Raw genomic sequence first — 17,884 nt, forward strand, 5'->3', positions numbered from 1 at the left:
GCTTGACTGTCAAAGGTGCAAATAAAATCTGAAACTATTGACATATTTTAGGCTGCCGTAATTATGCGAACGTATTTTAATTCCTTTGATAGCTACCGGCCACAAAAATCCGTTTTGTTATCATTTAACGCGAGAGCAATAAACGAAGAGGAAACAACAAAATCACTGAACGTGAACACAGGTCACGTGGAGACGACCCACCTCCCCACTACTACTCAGACTGCTCTGTGCATCAGCCCCGGATCTATGATATTTCCGAACTGGGGCAATATTAAGTAGTGGCGCCCAGCCACACATCCGTAACCAGAAGCGGGAGAGGTACTACTAATACGTGACTCAACTGCGCATGTGCACGAGCCCGCCTGCAACTGCTCAAACGAATCTAATTCAAACAGTTGTCACATCATGCTCATCAGAGGAGGCAATTTGTTGTTATAAAGCATTCTATAGTGTTCCTAAAGCGTTTGACACACTTTACTGTTGGCAGACACTTGTATGAGCACTGTTTTTTTGTTGTATACGGCGGATTTCCTTTGTAACTTAAGTCCCCCCCCCCCTCCCCCCCACCCCATTCAAGTTTTGTTGCTGTAGTATTATTCTGCAGTAGTGGGATACAATAACATCCTTTGTTAGAGTATTGGTTCTTACCAGTCAAAATCACAAAAATTTAACTGAAAACTAAAACAATGAAAAGTTCCCGGAATTCTAAATAATTCCCGGGCTTTTCCCGGTTTTCTCCCAGATGAAAATATTGATCAATGTAGTTACATAATGCCTTTAAGTACACACCCAGAAATACAAATACAAATCAGAGATGCTGTTTGGTTACCCCCATACCCTTCTCACCACAGTCTGCCTAGAGGGGTACGATCAGCTGCACAGGCCTGTTGAGGTGACTTCCATTGGCAGTGACAAAAATGGCAGCATGAGGGACTTCATTTCTGCTTTGTTTCAGCTCCTGCACTCTTGCCGTAAGGTAACTACTTCCTGCAGATGGACAAGGTCACTGACTTGGACCACCAGTGAACTTCCATTTTGGTGTTCCGCTTTAGGTAAACTGTCTTCTCTTTTCTGATTGAGTCTGAATTCTCGTGTGAAGACTGTTACAACAGGTGGCTTGGGTTCCACTGGCAATGTCTTGAGTCTATCCTTCACAATGAATGTGAAAGAGTTACTTCCTTATCTCGATGAATAAAAAAGCTTCAAGTATTTATCATAAAGCATGTGTGCCTCATTGCATGCTTTCATTTGCAATAAACCTTGTTTCAATATCTTGAATTGTATGTGAAAAGTGATGATTGTTGACCACACAATTCGCGATGCGCAAGGATGTGAATGGGCAAGTTGCGCACCACTTTCCTTTGGATATAAAATGCAATCACTTGAGCAACGAAATGAGATATCCTTCTGCTCTCTGTTTTAAATAAAATTGGTATATCTTACCAACATTTCATTCACTGCAATGTAAGAGCTAAAATCAATTATACGTATACATAAAGTTTACGCAATGCATTTTTACCTCTGTGAATTTTTACAAAGTTCGTGCAATGTTTACTTCTTTGATGCACCACAGTTCTTTGTCAAGTGAAGGTATCAGACTGTAAGATGTGCAAAAACCAAATTTTTTCACCAAATAGTTTTCGAAAAATCGGATAAGTATTTCATATTAGTCAGAAGCCCATCTCCCAGCACAGGCATCAGCATTTGCCAAGCAGTACAGCCATAACAAAAGCCAGCCTTAGCACAAAGTGCAGACAGCACATGTGCAGCAGCAAAAGGGTTAACCAACCTAGTGTTACTATAGAGTCAGTCCAAAGAGTTGTTCCATGTATGTTTGTGTTGGTAGCCTTGCCGTAGTAATGCACAAAGGAAGGCTTATAGAAAACTTTGGTGCAAATATTTTTCCCTTTGAAATTTTTGATCCATCTTGGTGGATAAATGTGTGATAGAATTGGAAGGGATGATATTCAAGTGCACCACTGAATAGTAAGATGCTGAGACACAAAGGCACTACTGAAAAGTTCCTGGCTTTGTTTTCTTATATTGGGGGGGGGGGGGGGGGGGGGGGCACGAAAAGAAAGAGAAAGGGCATGGGTACTCATTTGTAAGTTTGAAATCTTAACATGTAACTGTAAATAACAAGTGTTCACTATTTGTACTAATTGCTCTGTCGCAGGTGATAGTTGACATGGCAAAGCCACACGCAAGTTTCTCCTCAGTGGGTTTGCAGCCATCACAAACGTTTTGTTTCTCCAGGGAAAGTCCGCAAATAAAATTCACACTGAAATGTCCACAAACACTGGAAGAGAAGTGTGTTTCATAGAGCACAGTGAAAACTTAATTATCTCACTTCATGACTGGCAGTTTCACTGTTGAAGACGAGTCTGGCAGTGGTCACCATCAAATTGCAACCACCACTGGAACACATGATGCTGTTCGTGAGATGATTCTTTAGGACCAACTAATATTTGACAAAAAGATAGCTCAGATACTGGGCATCTCCTGGGAACGTGTTGGTTTCATTGTCAACACAACTTTAGCTTTCAGCAAAATGGGTGCCTAAATGTCTGAACTGTGATAAGCAGAAAGACCACACTGATACATTGAAAGCCAGTTTGCCTCATTTTGATCCAGAAACCGTTTGGCAAAGTCAGTAACTGAGGATGAAACCTGACTTTACATTTATGATTGTGAAATCAAGACAAGGTCAAAGGAGCTCTACACCTAAAAATTGGCCAAAAAGTGACAGAGTTCTTTTTCTGGGACAAAGATGGCTTTCTGTTTGGTGGACTATATCTCGTGGACCTACTACAAGATGACAATATTATACTAACCTGGTACTAGAACTGAAGGAGGCAATTGAAAACAAATACCGAGGAAAGTCGGCCATAGGGCTTCTTTTGTTGCACAGCAACAACACTCTTACAAAGTTGTGGCTGTCAAATTGACAACCCTGGACTTCGAAGAAGTCAACCAGCCTCCCTACTTGCGAGCCTAGCCCCCTAGAACTATTATCTGTTTCTGAACCAACATGGAAGAACTCCTGAAGGGCAACAATTTTCAAGGCACTGAAGATATCTAAAGCGGTTGCAGAGAGCTGGTTTTGCTAACGATCACATGACTTTTATTTGTACGGACTTAATCCGGGTTGATACCTGCAACTACACTGATGCCACAGCTCATGGCATTCTGTAGTAACACTGTGAGCTTCAGTTCACATAGGATACAACAAATTCCAGCTAATTGCACATTGGTGTCAACTGAAATAATATGAGCAAATATTAATGTTGTAATGCAGGTTGTTGTTGTTGTTGTTGTCTTCAGTCCTGAGACTGCTCTTCCAAGTCCTTTGCTGTCTCTGACAGAATTACAATGTCATCGGCAAACCTTAAGGTTTTTATTTCTTCACCGTGGATTTTAATACCTACTCCAAATTTTTCTTTCGTTTCCTTCACTGCTTGCTCAATATACAGATTGAATAACATCGGGGAGAGACTACAACCCTGTCTCACTCCCTTCCAAACCACTGCTTCCCTTTCATGTCCCTCGACTTTTATAACTGCCATCTGGTTTCTGTACAAATTGTAAATAGCCTTTCGCTCCCTGTATTTTACCCCTGTTACCTTCAGAATTTGAAAGAGAGTATTCCAATCAACATTGTCAAAAGCTTTCTCTAAGTCTACAAATGCTAGAAACGTAGGTTTGCCCTTCCTTAATCTAGCTTCTAAGATAAGTCGTGGGGTCAGTATTGCCTCACATGTTCCAACATTTCTACGGAATCCAAACTGATCTTCCCCGAGGTCGGCTTCTACTAGTTTTTCCATTCGTCTGTAAAGAATTTGCGTTATTATTTTGCAGCTGTGACTTATTAAACTAATAGTTGAGTAATTTTCACATCTGTCACCACCTGCTTTCTTTGGGATTGGAATTATTATTTTCTTCTTGAAGTCTGAGGGTATTTCGCCTGTCTCATACATCTTGCTCACCAGATGGTAGAGTTTTGTCAGGACTGGCTCTCCCATGGCCGTCAGTAGTTCCAATGGAATGTTGTCTACTCCGGGGGCCTTGTTTCGACTCAGATCTTTCAGTGCTCTGTCAAACTCTTCACGCAGTATCACATCTCCCATTTCATCTTCATCTACATCCTCTTCCATTTCCATAATATTGTCCTCAAGTACATCACCCTTTTATAGACCCTCTATATACTCACTCCACCTTTCTGCTTTCCCTTCTTTGCTTAGAACTGTGTTTCCATCTGAGCTCTTGATGTTCATACAAGTGGTTCTTTTATCTCCAAAGGTCTCTTTAATTTTCCTGTAGGCAGTATCTATCTTACCCCTAGTGAGATAAGCTTCTACATACTTACATTTGTCCTCTAGCCATCCCTGCTAAGCCATTTTGCACTTCCTGTTGATCTCATTTTTGAGACATCTGTATTCCTTTTTGCCTGCTTCATTTACTGCATTCTCCTTTCATCAATTAAATTCAATATTTCTTCTGTTACCCAAGGATTTCTACTAGCCTTAGTCTTTTTACCTACTTGATCTCCTGCTGCCTGGCATCAGAATTGTGTCAAGAATTAAAGACAAGGAAAATGAAACATGAATGTTGGACCCGAAACTAGATTTCATGCAGAAATAAAGTAGGGGCAACAAATACATTTATTAAACAAATAATACTTGAAGGCAAAACTGCTGCCTGCTATGGCAAATTTGCAATGATGGAATATTATGAAAAGGATAGTTGCTAGTCACCATATAGTGGAGATGCCGAGTCGCAGAGAGGCACAACAAAGAGACAGTCAGAAAGTGAGCAGGTCTTTTTGTTGTGCCTATCTGTAACACAGCATCTCTAGTACTGTAAGGTGCACAGCAATTGTCCTTTTTATAATACTGTAACAGTAATATCACGTTGTTGCTCTTGCAGTTTCAGAAGCTGCAGTAGTGTACCTGCAGACTAATGTTTCATGTTTTCTGCAGTAAGAAAATGAAAACACACTGAAATTAAATGGAGTACAGCAGTAATTAATCCAATATAACTACATCAGAATGTTGGTGTTTCAAAATACAGTAATCAGGGAACAGTTCAATGATGATGTTCAGTGGTGGGGAAAGTAAGTGACGTCACATAACACATCTGTGCTGAACTTTTTTTAACTTGGCAAAGGCTGGATCTCATGAGTGACGATACTGAACACTGGATCTTCACACGTTCGGCTGTGGTGCCACTGCAGGAAGCCACTATCTGTGGTGTCACTTTAGTTGTGTGTATGAACCCAGCTTTACAGAATGCTAACTCTAGTGGAGATATATTGAAGTACAAAGAGGCTTACCCATTACTTTCAACCTATCACAAGTTATTAGCCACGGCATGCTGAGTGGTTTACAGGCAAAAAATGAAAATACAATTTTTTTTGGCTACTACAACATTTCCCATTTGCCTTCAATTGCCACCTGGGCAACACTGATAAATCAACAAGTGCAGATCAAGCAGTGACACCAGGGAACATGAAATTCAATTAACTGACACTATGGTTGTATCAAGGCCCAATGATTATAGCATTTATAAAAATGCCACAGAAATTCAAACATATAAAATAAATTTTAACAGAAAATGGGGAGCAGGACTGAAATTAGATAATTTGCATGCCTCAGTATCAAATAAAGAAAATAGCACCACATGTTCTGTTATACAAGCTCCATAATATATGTCGGCAGAACATTGTGATCTTCGCCATCAGTGAGAAGTCAGGAGTCTGCCATTGTGCAAATACAAACAGAAAGTTTTGATAACTGAGGGAGTTTACAATGAGGTATCAACAACAGCAAGGACCTGTTTATCCAGGTAAATGCTGGCCCAATAGTGTGTAGATAACCATTGACAATGCAGATAATCAATGGACAAAGTTAAGATTTAGTATACAATAAGCTTTAAACGGAGGCAGGAAAGACCCACTAGGATTCGACAGCCGTGATACAATGCTGCTATGAAAGCAAGATGAGCTTTGCTTCAAACTTAAACATAGTCAAAGCCTCACAGGCAAAAACATTAACGAAACAAAAGGTAGCGTAAGGAGAGCCATATGTGAAGTGTTAAAAGAATTTGAAAGTAAAATTCTACCTACAACTTGACAAAAACCCTAAATGTTTTGGTCTTGTGTTAAATTAGTAAATGGGGTAAAGCCATCTGTCCAGACACCCTTATAACCATTATGGCACAAAAATGAAGGATGACACGGGATACGCTGAAATACTATGCATCTTCTCCCAAAACTGTTTCACTTAGGAAGATTATACAGCAGTTCCTTCTCGGAGCTGACAGACAAAACATAAAAATGACAGATATCGAAATAAATGACCGTGGGATAGAAAAGCAACTGAACTAGCTCAACGGGGGAAAGGCCACTAGATCTGATGCGACACCAATATGATTCTACACAGATAAAGGGAAAGAAGTTGCGCCTCTTTTAGCAGCAGTTTACCAACTGTCGCTGGAAGAATGAAGCATTCCTAATGGTTCGAAAGAAGCATAGGTTATTCCTCTTTTCAAGGAGTGTCATTGAATGGACACACAATACTATAGGCCTATATCTCTGACACTGCCCTAGGGAGGACTTTTGGGACAGGTTTTATACTCGTGCATTATGACATCTCCTCTGTAGGAAGCAATGCATGTTCAGAAAAAAGCAACTGTGTGAAACTGAGCTCAGTTCGTTCCTCCGCAGCGGAACTTCAATTTTATATTCTCAGGTTTTATATTTTTTGCAAGACCTCCAGACGCCTGATGCTTGGTAAAGCAATTGGCAGTTGGTTGACCCTCAACATAAGCAAATGTAACATATTGCACATAAATAGACAGAGACACGCACTATCCTATGGTCATCTGATTGCAGAACTATCAGTGAAAGCAGTCACACATGTATGAAATACCTCGATATGAAGTGGAATGACCACTTAAAACTAATTGCAGGTGGGGCAGAGGCCACACACATTCATTGAAAGAATCCTCTGGAAATTTAGTCCACTCACAAATGAGGTAGCTTACAAAAACTTTGTTTGACCAATACTCGGATACTACTCATCAGTCTGGGACCTTTAACAGACATGATTTACAGAGAAAATAGTGAAGATCCACAACAGAGCAGCACATTTCATTACACATTAATTTAATAAGGACAAAAACATCATAGAGATGCAAAGTCAGCTTTCACTGGTAGACACTCCCTGTTTTATGAAAATGTAGACTTTTAGGTAGGTACTTAATGTTAGTGAAACAGCTTGTAATTCTGACTTGTCTTACACTCAGGTAAAAACAGTATACCTTCCATAACCCTCGAAGATGTCTCCTCAGCACAAGATGAAAATTTGGGCACAAAACTATGCCTTAGACCATTGTCTTTTCCCCAAAAGCCAAGTTCGCCAAATGTGTGAAATAATTCAACTGAAGGGGACGGCATTTCCTACCAATGAAACTAAGTTGTATGTCACTAACAGATGCCATCGAATATGCGAGATGAAGAAACAGGAACAGTGGCAACGTCATCAAACTTACCGACACACGAATTGTCCTGAGCACTTGCTCAGGTACTTCCACAGTCCCTTGCCAGACAATTAGGTAACATTTCTTGAACCAGACTCCCTTCGGGTATAGGTCCACTACCCACTCCGACGTACGCGAACCGGCATGCTCCGCAGTCGACGCTCGCGACGAGAAGACGAGTGTGCGTGCGTGGTATGGGGGCAAGGCATGGAAGTTGTCCACACAGAGCGGGGTGCTCCACGTGTCAGCAGTGTACAACCGTGGAGTGAAGAGCATGCGGCCGTCCTCCATCTTCACAACTTCGTGCACTCTGTCTTGCTGGCCTGTAGGATGTACATGTAACAGGCTTAGTTGATGCAAATACTGTTATTCTACCTACCTACCTACCATCTACGAGGTGCATGAGGTATATTCGTCAACTCTGAAAAGTTTTGCATATTGTGCTTGTGTAGAGCTTTTTTAATTTGGTAATGGAAAGTACTGAAAGAATAGAAAAACATTTTTTGCAGTAGAAGTAACAACTCGCTGAATAGTAGAGATGCTGAGTCATTGACAGGCACAGAAAACTTTGCTAGCCGTGTGTGTGTGTGTGTGTGTGTGTGTGTGTGGGTCGGGGGAGGTAGGAGAGAGCGAGGGTGCACACTCCAGCTCAAAATCAATGACTCTGTTAATCACGGAGTTTTTACCTTAGCTCCAATTCATCTTTTTCAATTTGCTTGGAAAATGTAATTCCACCAAACACTGAAACTGTATTCTCTTTGTTTTGATTATTAATTCCAAACTGTGCTAATTGTCAAGTGGCACCTGCACAAACAGGAAACAAATATAAGACACAGAACACAAGTAATAAAAGTGAAAGCAACTCTTCTGCACTCATTAGGCAGAGAAACATTATGTACAATTCTTCAAGGGGCAGAGAAAGGGGATACAATAAACCAAAATATTAACCTTATCAGACAAACAACTACGGAACGTCCTATATGAACAACCTGAACTACAAATAAATCTACCAAGAATTTTGAGAAAATTCTACTACATATACACATGTATACTCTGCAAACCACATTGTAGTATCTGACTGTCAATAAATATAATCTAACCAGTAAACTACCGATCTTTGAAGAATCAAATTCTGTGTACAAAACAGCTTCAAATTCCTGACTAGTTTACAAATGACTATTTGACATTAAGCATAAGAGAGAAAGATACTTCTAAAATGTTTGAAATTATGTTTAAAGTTTGTTGGAAGTGCCCTCTTTAACGAACACCAGATGACTATAGTCTCGATAATTAATGGTTTATTTTTCAAGCATCTCATCGTTTATGATTTCATATCTCCTGAATTAGAAGTACTAATATAATATTGCAGGTACAGCCAGTGGTATATGTGGATACTGCCTGCAAAATGTGTTGCAAATAGAGTTAATAGTAAAGAAGAAACAAAACATTATGCTCGATACTGAAGTTTTATCGCACGAACAGCAAAAATATGCACTGGAACTTCAATTTTATATTCTCAGGTTTTATATTTTTTGCAATTCTACACCAAAAATTCATAGCCCATGTGAAAGACCCATAAGATAATGCTAAAATGCCCCAATTTCACATTTCGTCCTAGAAATGTTTACCTCGATTCGAAGTTCTTACTTGGTGTTTCACTTGACTTTGTCCCGTTTACTTCCTATCGACATGACTGAACAAGTTATAAGTGGCACAAAAGGCAGATGGTTAGCAACAGAGGTGGTGGCGGAGTTAAAAGAATATTTTAGGCTGTTATAGAGACACAACAACTTGCAACAATTTAGCTTCATCGTGCAATAATGATACTACTATTGTTAGGTTGCTGCGCCATGGAAAACCAAGATAATCAATGTGAAGTGTTTCGGAACGAGCCACCACCTTCTCTTGTGCCCTTATAACTCTGCCTCATCTTTTTACATGTATTTCTGATGTACTGCATTCAGCAACAATGTCAGTTGTCAACGTTTTACATTCAAATGCTGAGTCTCGAAGAATATGCTCAGTCATAAGGAAGGAACTGTCACCCATTTTCAGCTAGTGAACTCTAATTGGATGGTGACTTTGTAAGTCACCCAATAGCCAGTAGCCACCACACCACACTAACACACACATAATGAGCTCGTCTACTGGATGCATGGAGAGATGAAGTGGCCCTTTAATGACGGGAGTGCAGGTAGGGGTGAAAGCATTTTGTGAAGAGCTGAAAATATACTTTTCATGCAAATGATTTAACACGACAGAGATGTCACACAGAAACTAAGAATGGTTTTGCGATGTGTTATTTTAAGCACGTTCATGTTCAAATCTGACGTGATACAGTTGCAACAACTACATACACTACTCACCTATATACTTTGCACCACACACTGTAGATCGTAAAGTTTGCCAGCGGTGATAGAGGGCATGAAGCAAAACTGTAGCACCTGAGCTTTCTTTCAAATTTACATTTTACACAGTGTACAGAATTTCTCTGGGCCAAGTTCTAATAAGCTTGTAATGTCAACTGGGGAAGTAAACTTAGTTTTTCATCTCTGTTTCTCTCATCAAGCCCAAAATAACACTTAAACAGCGGTGAGCATATGAAGTGCAGCTCATAAGAAAAGCATTAAATACTAACAGCAATGGTGACAAAGTTTGTTATTAAGCAGATGTCTGTATTTATGCTTATGGCTTAAATACTTAGCTGCTGTGATATTTTTGGTTTAATTTGAGATGTTCATCAATTTTTGCTTTTTTCTGGGAAAGGACAAAGGTCGATCTCTCAAAATCACGTGTCTTTAACATATAATCTGTGGTCATAGCATCTCAGATAGCTCGATGACCGTGTATCTAGATACCAATTTCAATTTTTTGATTGGTTTTTACTTGCTCTTACACATCTGTAATTTTTAAGAACTGATTATATTCATTGCCACAAATTATTGTATAAACATTGTATTGTACATTTAATTTCCTTCACTTAGATTTTATACAATGAATTGGAGATTGCGATTTTAGTCATGTAAACCAATTACATGTGTTTTTGCTTACTTTTTGGGTTTTTAAAAATATTTTCCTCCATTCTGCATTTTCATCAATTTTGTATTTTTTAAGTCTGGACCGCATGAAAACGTAAATTACGGGTTTCACTGTAGTAAGCAAAAAACATTTGTTTTCTCATTTTGTGGGGGCTGTCAGAGAAAAAGTTTCAAAAATCTTTGAAATTACGTGTAAAGTTTGTTAGACATTTTTAGGTTCTCTGATTATCAAACATTGGGTATTTGCATGCTGTGAGCTATGCTGCCTCAAGACGCATCCAAAGTTCACATGTTAAACCCTTAATGTCAAAATTATATCTCTGCCTGAGTAGACTTTGACAACATTTTAACTTTTGAGATTTGGTCAATAATTGTATGAAATAACGAAAATAAAACTGTCAGACAGGTGATCAGCAACCACAGTTAGGTGGCAGTGCCCTGAGTTCGTCGTTTGGTATTTAGACTGATAGGTACACTTTCATTTCAAACCAAACACTTAGAAAAAAGTGCTGGAAAAATAAGCATCAAAATGCCAATCTGTTTAAAATTACTTTGTAACTGACAAAAGGCAGAGGTTGGGAGCAGACTTACTGGCTCGTACACAACACGCCACAAGCTCATGCAATCGACAGTTGTGTGCATGTGCCCTCTCCCCCCCCCCCCCTCTCTCCCCCCCCCCCCCCCTCTCCCTCTCCCTCTCACTCTCACTCACTCACATGCGCGCGCACGCCCTGTAACACACTATTCCACTAACAGCTGCACGCCATCTGTAACTGAAATACTTTCACTATTTTGTCTGTGTAGTCACTAGAACAGCGTTTAGAATGTAATGAAACAAGAAACTGTTCAGTGTCATATTCATTATACATTTTCCCATACTTTCATTATTGCTCCCTCCGTGTGTGTCACAACATTATGCCAGTCTCATGACAAGGTTCACTTCGGCTAACAACTCTTTCTTTATGACACACAACCTACAACTTGGCCCCATATGGCTCCAAAGGAATTGAAGTGGCATTGGTATGGTGGCATTCTGAGGACCCTATGGTCATATTTCTTTTGCCATTTTTTATTCTGAGCCACAAGATCCAGTAATTCACCCTTTCTACAATCATATAGTACGGGAATGTTTTTTCACTGTAGCCAGTCAATAACATTTTCTATAGACTACTGTATGCACATTAGCAAGGACAGTCGAATGATACAAAGCATTGCCTATAATTATCACTGAAGGCTTGCCCAAGTTTCTTCAAAGTGAATTTTTAAACCACCAATGAAATGTGACTCTGCTCATTTCTCAGCAATTCTATTCTTTTAAATCTAAATAACAACATACAGATTTTCACGAATACAGCAGATCTACATGCATGGAGAAGAGTTAATCTACTACTCTTTCCAGACGGTTATGGCAGGTGACAGTTACTGAATCATGTGTCCAGCCTGTACTTGTACTTGAAGGGCTTGCCTTTACCAATGTTTCGTCAAGCCAACCAACATCGTCAAACAATAATGAAATTTTAACTCTGCAGCGGAGTGTGAACTGATATGGAACTTCCTGGCACATTACAACTGTGTACCGGACTGAGATTTGAACTCAGGACCTTTGCCTTTTGCGGGCAAATGCTCTATTGACTGAGCAACCCAAAAATTTGACTCACAACCCATCCTCACAGCTTTACTTCCACCAGTATGTCTCCTATCTTCCAAACATCACAAACGTTTTCCAGCAAAACTTGCAATAGTAGCACTCCTGAAAGAAAGTACACTGCAAAGACGTGGCTTAGCCACAACTTGGGGGATGTTCCTGGAACGAAATTTTCACACTAGTGGTGCATCCGCTGATAAGGAACTTCCTGGCAGATTAAAACTGTCTGCTGGATGGAGATCGAACTTGGGACCTCTGCCTTTTATGGGCAAATGCTGTACCAACTGAACTACCCAAGCATGACTCACAACCTATCCTCACACTCCATTGCAGAGTGAATATTTCATTCTGTAAACATCCTCCACATTCTGGCTAAGCCATGTCTCCGCAATATCCTCTCTTCCAAGAGAACTAGTCTTGAAAGTTACTTTTGCGAAGTTTGGAAGGTATGAGACGAGCTACTGGCAAGTATGGGCTGTGAGTTGTGCTTGGGTAGATTAGTCAGAAGAGCACTTGCCCGTGGAAGGCAAAGATCCCGAGTTCGAGTCTTGGTCTGGCACACAGTTTTAATCTGCCAGCAAGTTCCAGTCAAAGTTTTCTTTTGATACTGTCTTCAAAAATCAGCACCACCATGCAGCAATATCATCTCTCTCCATTATGAGCTTTCTTCTGCCAATTTTTTTTATGCACTACATTTCCCACCGACAATCTGTTGCCTCCATGAAGTTCTGCTTCTTCTCAGGAAGCTTTCAGTTTATTGAAGGTTGGATGTTATTTTCTCAAATACTAATTGTAAATATGATGTCGATTTGCATTTGCCTGAAAATCATCCATACTTGTCAAACGCTTCTCAAATTCTCTCTCTATTCCTGAAGTGTTTAGTTGAGATGGTACAGCTTGATTTTCTTCAGCTCTGAACTTTTACTTCTCTATCCTCACAACAGTGTTTTTGTGAATTTTTAATTCATCCACAGTCTATACTTTAGTGATAGGCAGCAAGTCTTCCCAACGTTATTGCAGTAGTCAACAAGCCTGCCCTCTAATTTTGGTGCCCTGACCACATAAAAACTTCTCTTGCACAGCACGTACCCTTGGATGTCTTCTCCCTCTTTCCTTATGACACTGAAATATTTTGAATCGAAGTAAGTCTCACAAATTTCACACAACTCAGTCTGCAGCAATGCACAGAGTAACTGTTACACAACCAATGTACGTTTCGAGTGTGGAGCAAAGCTCAGTTTGTAGCCACAAGTGTTTTTCTTCTCTCCCAGGTTGCAGGGTTTTGAAAGCAACCATACTACAGTAAATGCAGTTTCAAAGATGATTTCCATGTCCCTTCCTCAGACACCCATATATAACAGCTATAAATTGATAGGTATCAGCTCTGGCAAACCAAAGGACGCAGCAAGGTGTGGGAGACAAGGGGGCGAGGAGGTGAAATTACCCCGGACTTTCCTTATGGTGCTAGAAAATACACCCAAACCAGCAGGCTCTTACTGTGAAAACCATTAGCAAAACCAAAGCCTATCTGTGAGGCCTTAACAGTCTACATCCGACTGTAACAGTCTACATCCTACTGACTCTTAAACAAAATTCTGCTTCTTTTCCATTTCCAGAATTAGTCTATTAGAGTAATTCCTCTGAAAGTTTTGACTCTAATACACAGTTCACCTAATTTACCAGTAGGAATATGCCTTATTAAATGTCTATTAATAGTCCCTGACGACTTGGTACCAAGGGAACTCTTCCATGTAGTTGATATTACTATAAAATTAAATGTCTTTTCCTTTGATATCAACAAAGGCTACAGAAAAAAATTTACAGATTCCAATTCTGTATGCTTTTAGCTGAGACAAATCTCTATTGCCTTGTAATATATTAATCAGCAACTAAAACCAGTGATTTACATACTCTGTGTTTTACATTCTAACAAGCAGAAATAAGGTAATAAGACATGCAGTTTGTTATAATGAGCAAAGAGTTAATACTAATTAAAATGAGAGCCAATAATTTTATGGCTCGAATACTATGAGAAAACAGTTTTCTAAGAGAAAAATACACATAAACTTAAAAAAAGTTTAAATATGAATTAGAACTCGCAATCTTTCTTTTACTGGTCCAGTGCTTTACTCTTGCACTAATCTGCCACACAGACAACAATTTCATTTCATTTGATCATGTTGAGTACACTGTAACTGTAATGCCAACTTAAGACTGTGGATGAGATTAATCTGATGAATTGCATAAGAAACAGAAAAGCACAAACGAATTCGGCATAGTGAGCAGGGACAACTTTGACACAACGTAAACATTATTTACTCCATACCACAGAGAGATTTGGCACTCCTTCAACCATAAGAACAATTTCGGTATGTGGGCTGCATTTCATGTATAGTAACATAAGACCTCTTTCAGGAGTGCTAGTTCTGCAAGGTTCGCAGGAGAGCTTCTGTAAAGTTTGGAAGGTAGGAGACAAGATACTGGCAGAAGTAAAGCTGTGAGTACTGGGCGTGAGTCGTGCTTCGGCAGCTCAGATGGTAGGGCACTTGCCCGTGAAAGGCAAAGGCCCCGAGTTCGAGTCTCGGTCGGGCACACAGTTTTAATCTGCCACGAAGTTTCAAGTTTCATAAGACCTAAAGTCCACTGTACGTAAAGCGAATACATCTTTTATCGAAAGCTCTGTGAATTAACTGGTGTATGTTTCTTAATTTCAAAACATCATACTAACTAAGCCCACTAAATAAATGCAAGCTACAACGTGAATACATAAGATGTGAAAAACTTAAGTTTTTAACCAAATACACCGACAAAAATAAAATCACAACACCAAGAAGAAGCGGTGCAACACAAATGAAAGTTTGCAGGCATATTTCTACACCTAAAACGTGATGTCTATGAAAATTTTGTGCCATTCACATGAGAGTTGCGCTAGTAACACTGCTACGAGGATGCAAATCAGGTTTGCTTTAAATGCAGGCTGTAACAGTTGTTAGTGTTAGTTACCTTCGAGCTGTGAGCGTGTTACCTTTGAGACTGGATGTGATGACTTAAGTGTTAGTAAAGAATATCTTTCAGGTCACAAAGACACTGAGCCATGGTGGCTCATATTGATAGTGCCACTCTGGTGGTTTATCTTTCCTGCCACGGTCAGGGCCGTAAGCAGCGCCCTCTGGGGCCTACACGAGGAGTAACGAGGTGAGGTGCTGTGGGGGGGTGTGCTCCGGGACGTGGTGGAAGACGGTTTTTGGGTTGACTCAGCGAGTGTGGGACCGGACATATTGCTTGGAGATATACAAGTTGGCTCTGAACAGAAGGCGCCATAGCAAGCAGTGGGAAGCGGGTGTCCTGTAATTTGTGTGAAGGAGTAACGATTTTTGCATTGGATGTCCCAGTGGTGCCCGAGAGTTGCGGTGGCTGCTTTCGGAGAAGAGAATTGATAAGAGCTTGTGTCTACGCTCTTTTCCGTATGATGTTGCTGCCTGCCGTTATAAACGGGTGAAAATCGGTCGCTTGTACTGACTATACGGGAACTGGTAATGTAATATTACATTTGTGGTTGAGTCTCACTTGTACTGTGACAATTTAGAGGCGAAAACTGTGGTGGTTTCATTAGGTCTGGTTCTTTGCTGTGCAACTAAGGGAGACAGTTATTTGGGGTAACTGAGGGAGCACCATTATGTTGGTCCAAGTGATGCATTCTCCAAATTGTGTCTATGGCTTTGTGAATCGAAATCGTAGGGGAGTACACGTGTGAGTAATTTGCTATTGTATTGATGGTTATGTTCGTGTGTTAAATCAAGCGCTGATTTGTAACCAATCTAAGCGGAAGTTACCATTGCTTCTTGCTTATGTGCTACTGTCCTTATGATTGGCTTTGTTTGTCTTTTGATTGTGGGTGTGCTAACTCAAAATTACGGCTGTTATTCATAAGCGTTGTCTAGTAAGGAAATTGCTTAAGCTTTTATCATACACTGGTCTGTTTGCCTATCACATTGGCTTTCTATGCAGTAACTTAAGGAATGTGTATGGTGGTTCAAGATTGTAGGCTGACTAGAATTTGAAATGGTGTTGAGGTAAAGGGCGAGATCAGCATCCCGCAAACCCGCATGCTGCACGTGGTTAAATGTTCCGCTATTGGGAAGCCGGTGCTCTGTTCTTGGATTTTGTAAGGATATGTGATGAGTGCATCGCTGTAGTTTTTCGCGTGCTAAATTGCGGGGTGTCAGTGCCGTCCTAGGGCTACACTTGTGATGTATGTTATGTTGCAAGGGAATTAACTGTACCAAACTTAAGAGAGCTTTTAGTTTGTTTTAGGTCTGTACATGGTATAATGATGATATTTTGCCGATTGCGGCAATAACTTCCTGTGTGGGGAGATACTGTGACGGACTTGTATTGCACTGCAGTACATCTGCAATGTGCTGCTTAAAACTTGGGACTGCAGCTCTCTGATGTTATATATTACTGTTTAATCTTAAATGTCTTGGATGTAACACGGTTGTTGAGGATTACGTAATTAATTTTGATCACTGGTTCCTTAAAGGAAGTATTTCATTTTAAAATATGTGCTCGGTCAGAGCCTATTTAAATATTATTTTAACTCATCATTCAAATTTTCTAGTCTTGCTCTCTTAAAAGGCTTTTAGTTAAATGATTGCTACTTGCCTGTTTAAATGTTTGAGTGACTTAAAGGAAAAGAATATTATTTTGTAATTTGTACTGATTGTTCCTTTTGAGTAATACCTGACTTATGTGTTCAATAAATGAGTGTCTAGTCAATGGTGATGCACTGTTCTATTGCTAGTCTACACCTTCCACTCTACAGCCTATTGAGCTGCCTTGTGTCGAAATCATGCTCATAACACCCCTATGACCTGACACCTCAGACACCATTATCAACACTTCACTGAGTTTCAATGAGGTTGCACAATAGGGCTATAAGAAGCTGCTCGATGTTCCTTCTGTGATACTGCAGAAAGACTTGGCAGGAATGTAGCCACTGTGCACGATTGCTGGCAGCAGTGGTCACATGAATGTTCGATTGCAAGACCAGGCTCCAAACAGCCAAGTGGCACTAACGAGAGAGAAGACCACCGTGTTCGGTGTAAGGCTCCTGTGCATCGTACTGCGCTGCAGCAGTAATCTGAGCAGCGGTTGGCACCACAGGACACAACGAGCTGTTATAAATCACTTACTTCGAGAACAGCTCTGAGCCAAATGTCCTGTAGCGTGCATTCCAATGACCCCAAACCATGGCCAGTAACTTCAGTGGTATCAAGCAAGAGCTCACTGGAGGGCAGGATGGAGGTTTGTTGTGTTTTCTGATGAAAGCTGGTTCTGCCTCAGTGCCAGTGATAGTCCTGTGTTAGTTAGAAGGAGGCCAGTTGAGGGCCAACCAAACTGTCTGCTTGTTAGATACACTAACCCTACAGCCGGAATTATGGTCTGGGCTGCGATTTTGTACGACAGCACGAGCACTCTTTTGGTTATCCCATGCACCTGGAATGCAAATCTGTTCGTCAGTCTGGTGATTTGATCCTGTGCTGCCATTCATGAACAACACACCAGTGGGTGTTTTGCAACATACTGCTGCTATTGTATCCCAACATGCTCTACAGAGATTTGACATGTTGCCTTGGCCTGCTTAATAACCAAATCTGTC

The 17,884-nt window shown here is 40.4% G+C and overlaps 1 protein-coding gene across 5 annotated transcripts in view; it reads right to left on the minus strand.

Annotated features, from left to right (window-relative positions):
• Window positions 1-17,884, minus strand: part of LOC126291575 (BTB/POZ domain-containing protein 17) — a 127,875-nt gene that overhangs the window by 8,753 nt on the left and 101,238 nt on the right. For all 5 annotated transcript variants that reach the window (XM_049985109.1, XM_049985106.1, XM_049985107.1 and 2 more), the window contains one exon: window positions 7,552-7,862. In XM_049985109.1, the coding sequence (XP_049841066.1) occupies window positions 7,552-7,862 (311 nt within the window). The remainder of the gene's footprint in view (window positions 1-7,551; window positions 7,863-17,884) is intronic.

The sequence above is a fragment of the Schistocerca gregaria genome, chromosome 9 (genome assembly GCF_023897955.1).
Source record: "Schistocerca gregaria isolate iqSchGreg1 chromosome 9, iqSchGreg1.2, whole genome shotgun sequence".
Lineage (NCBI taxonomy): Eukaryota > Metazoa > Arthropoda > Insecta > Orthoptera > Acrididae > Schistocerca > Schistocerca gregaria.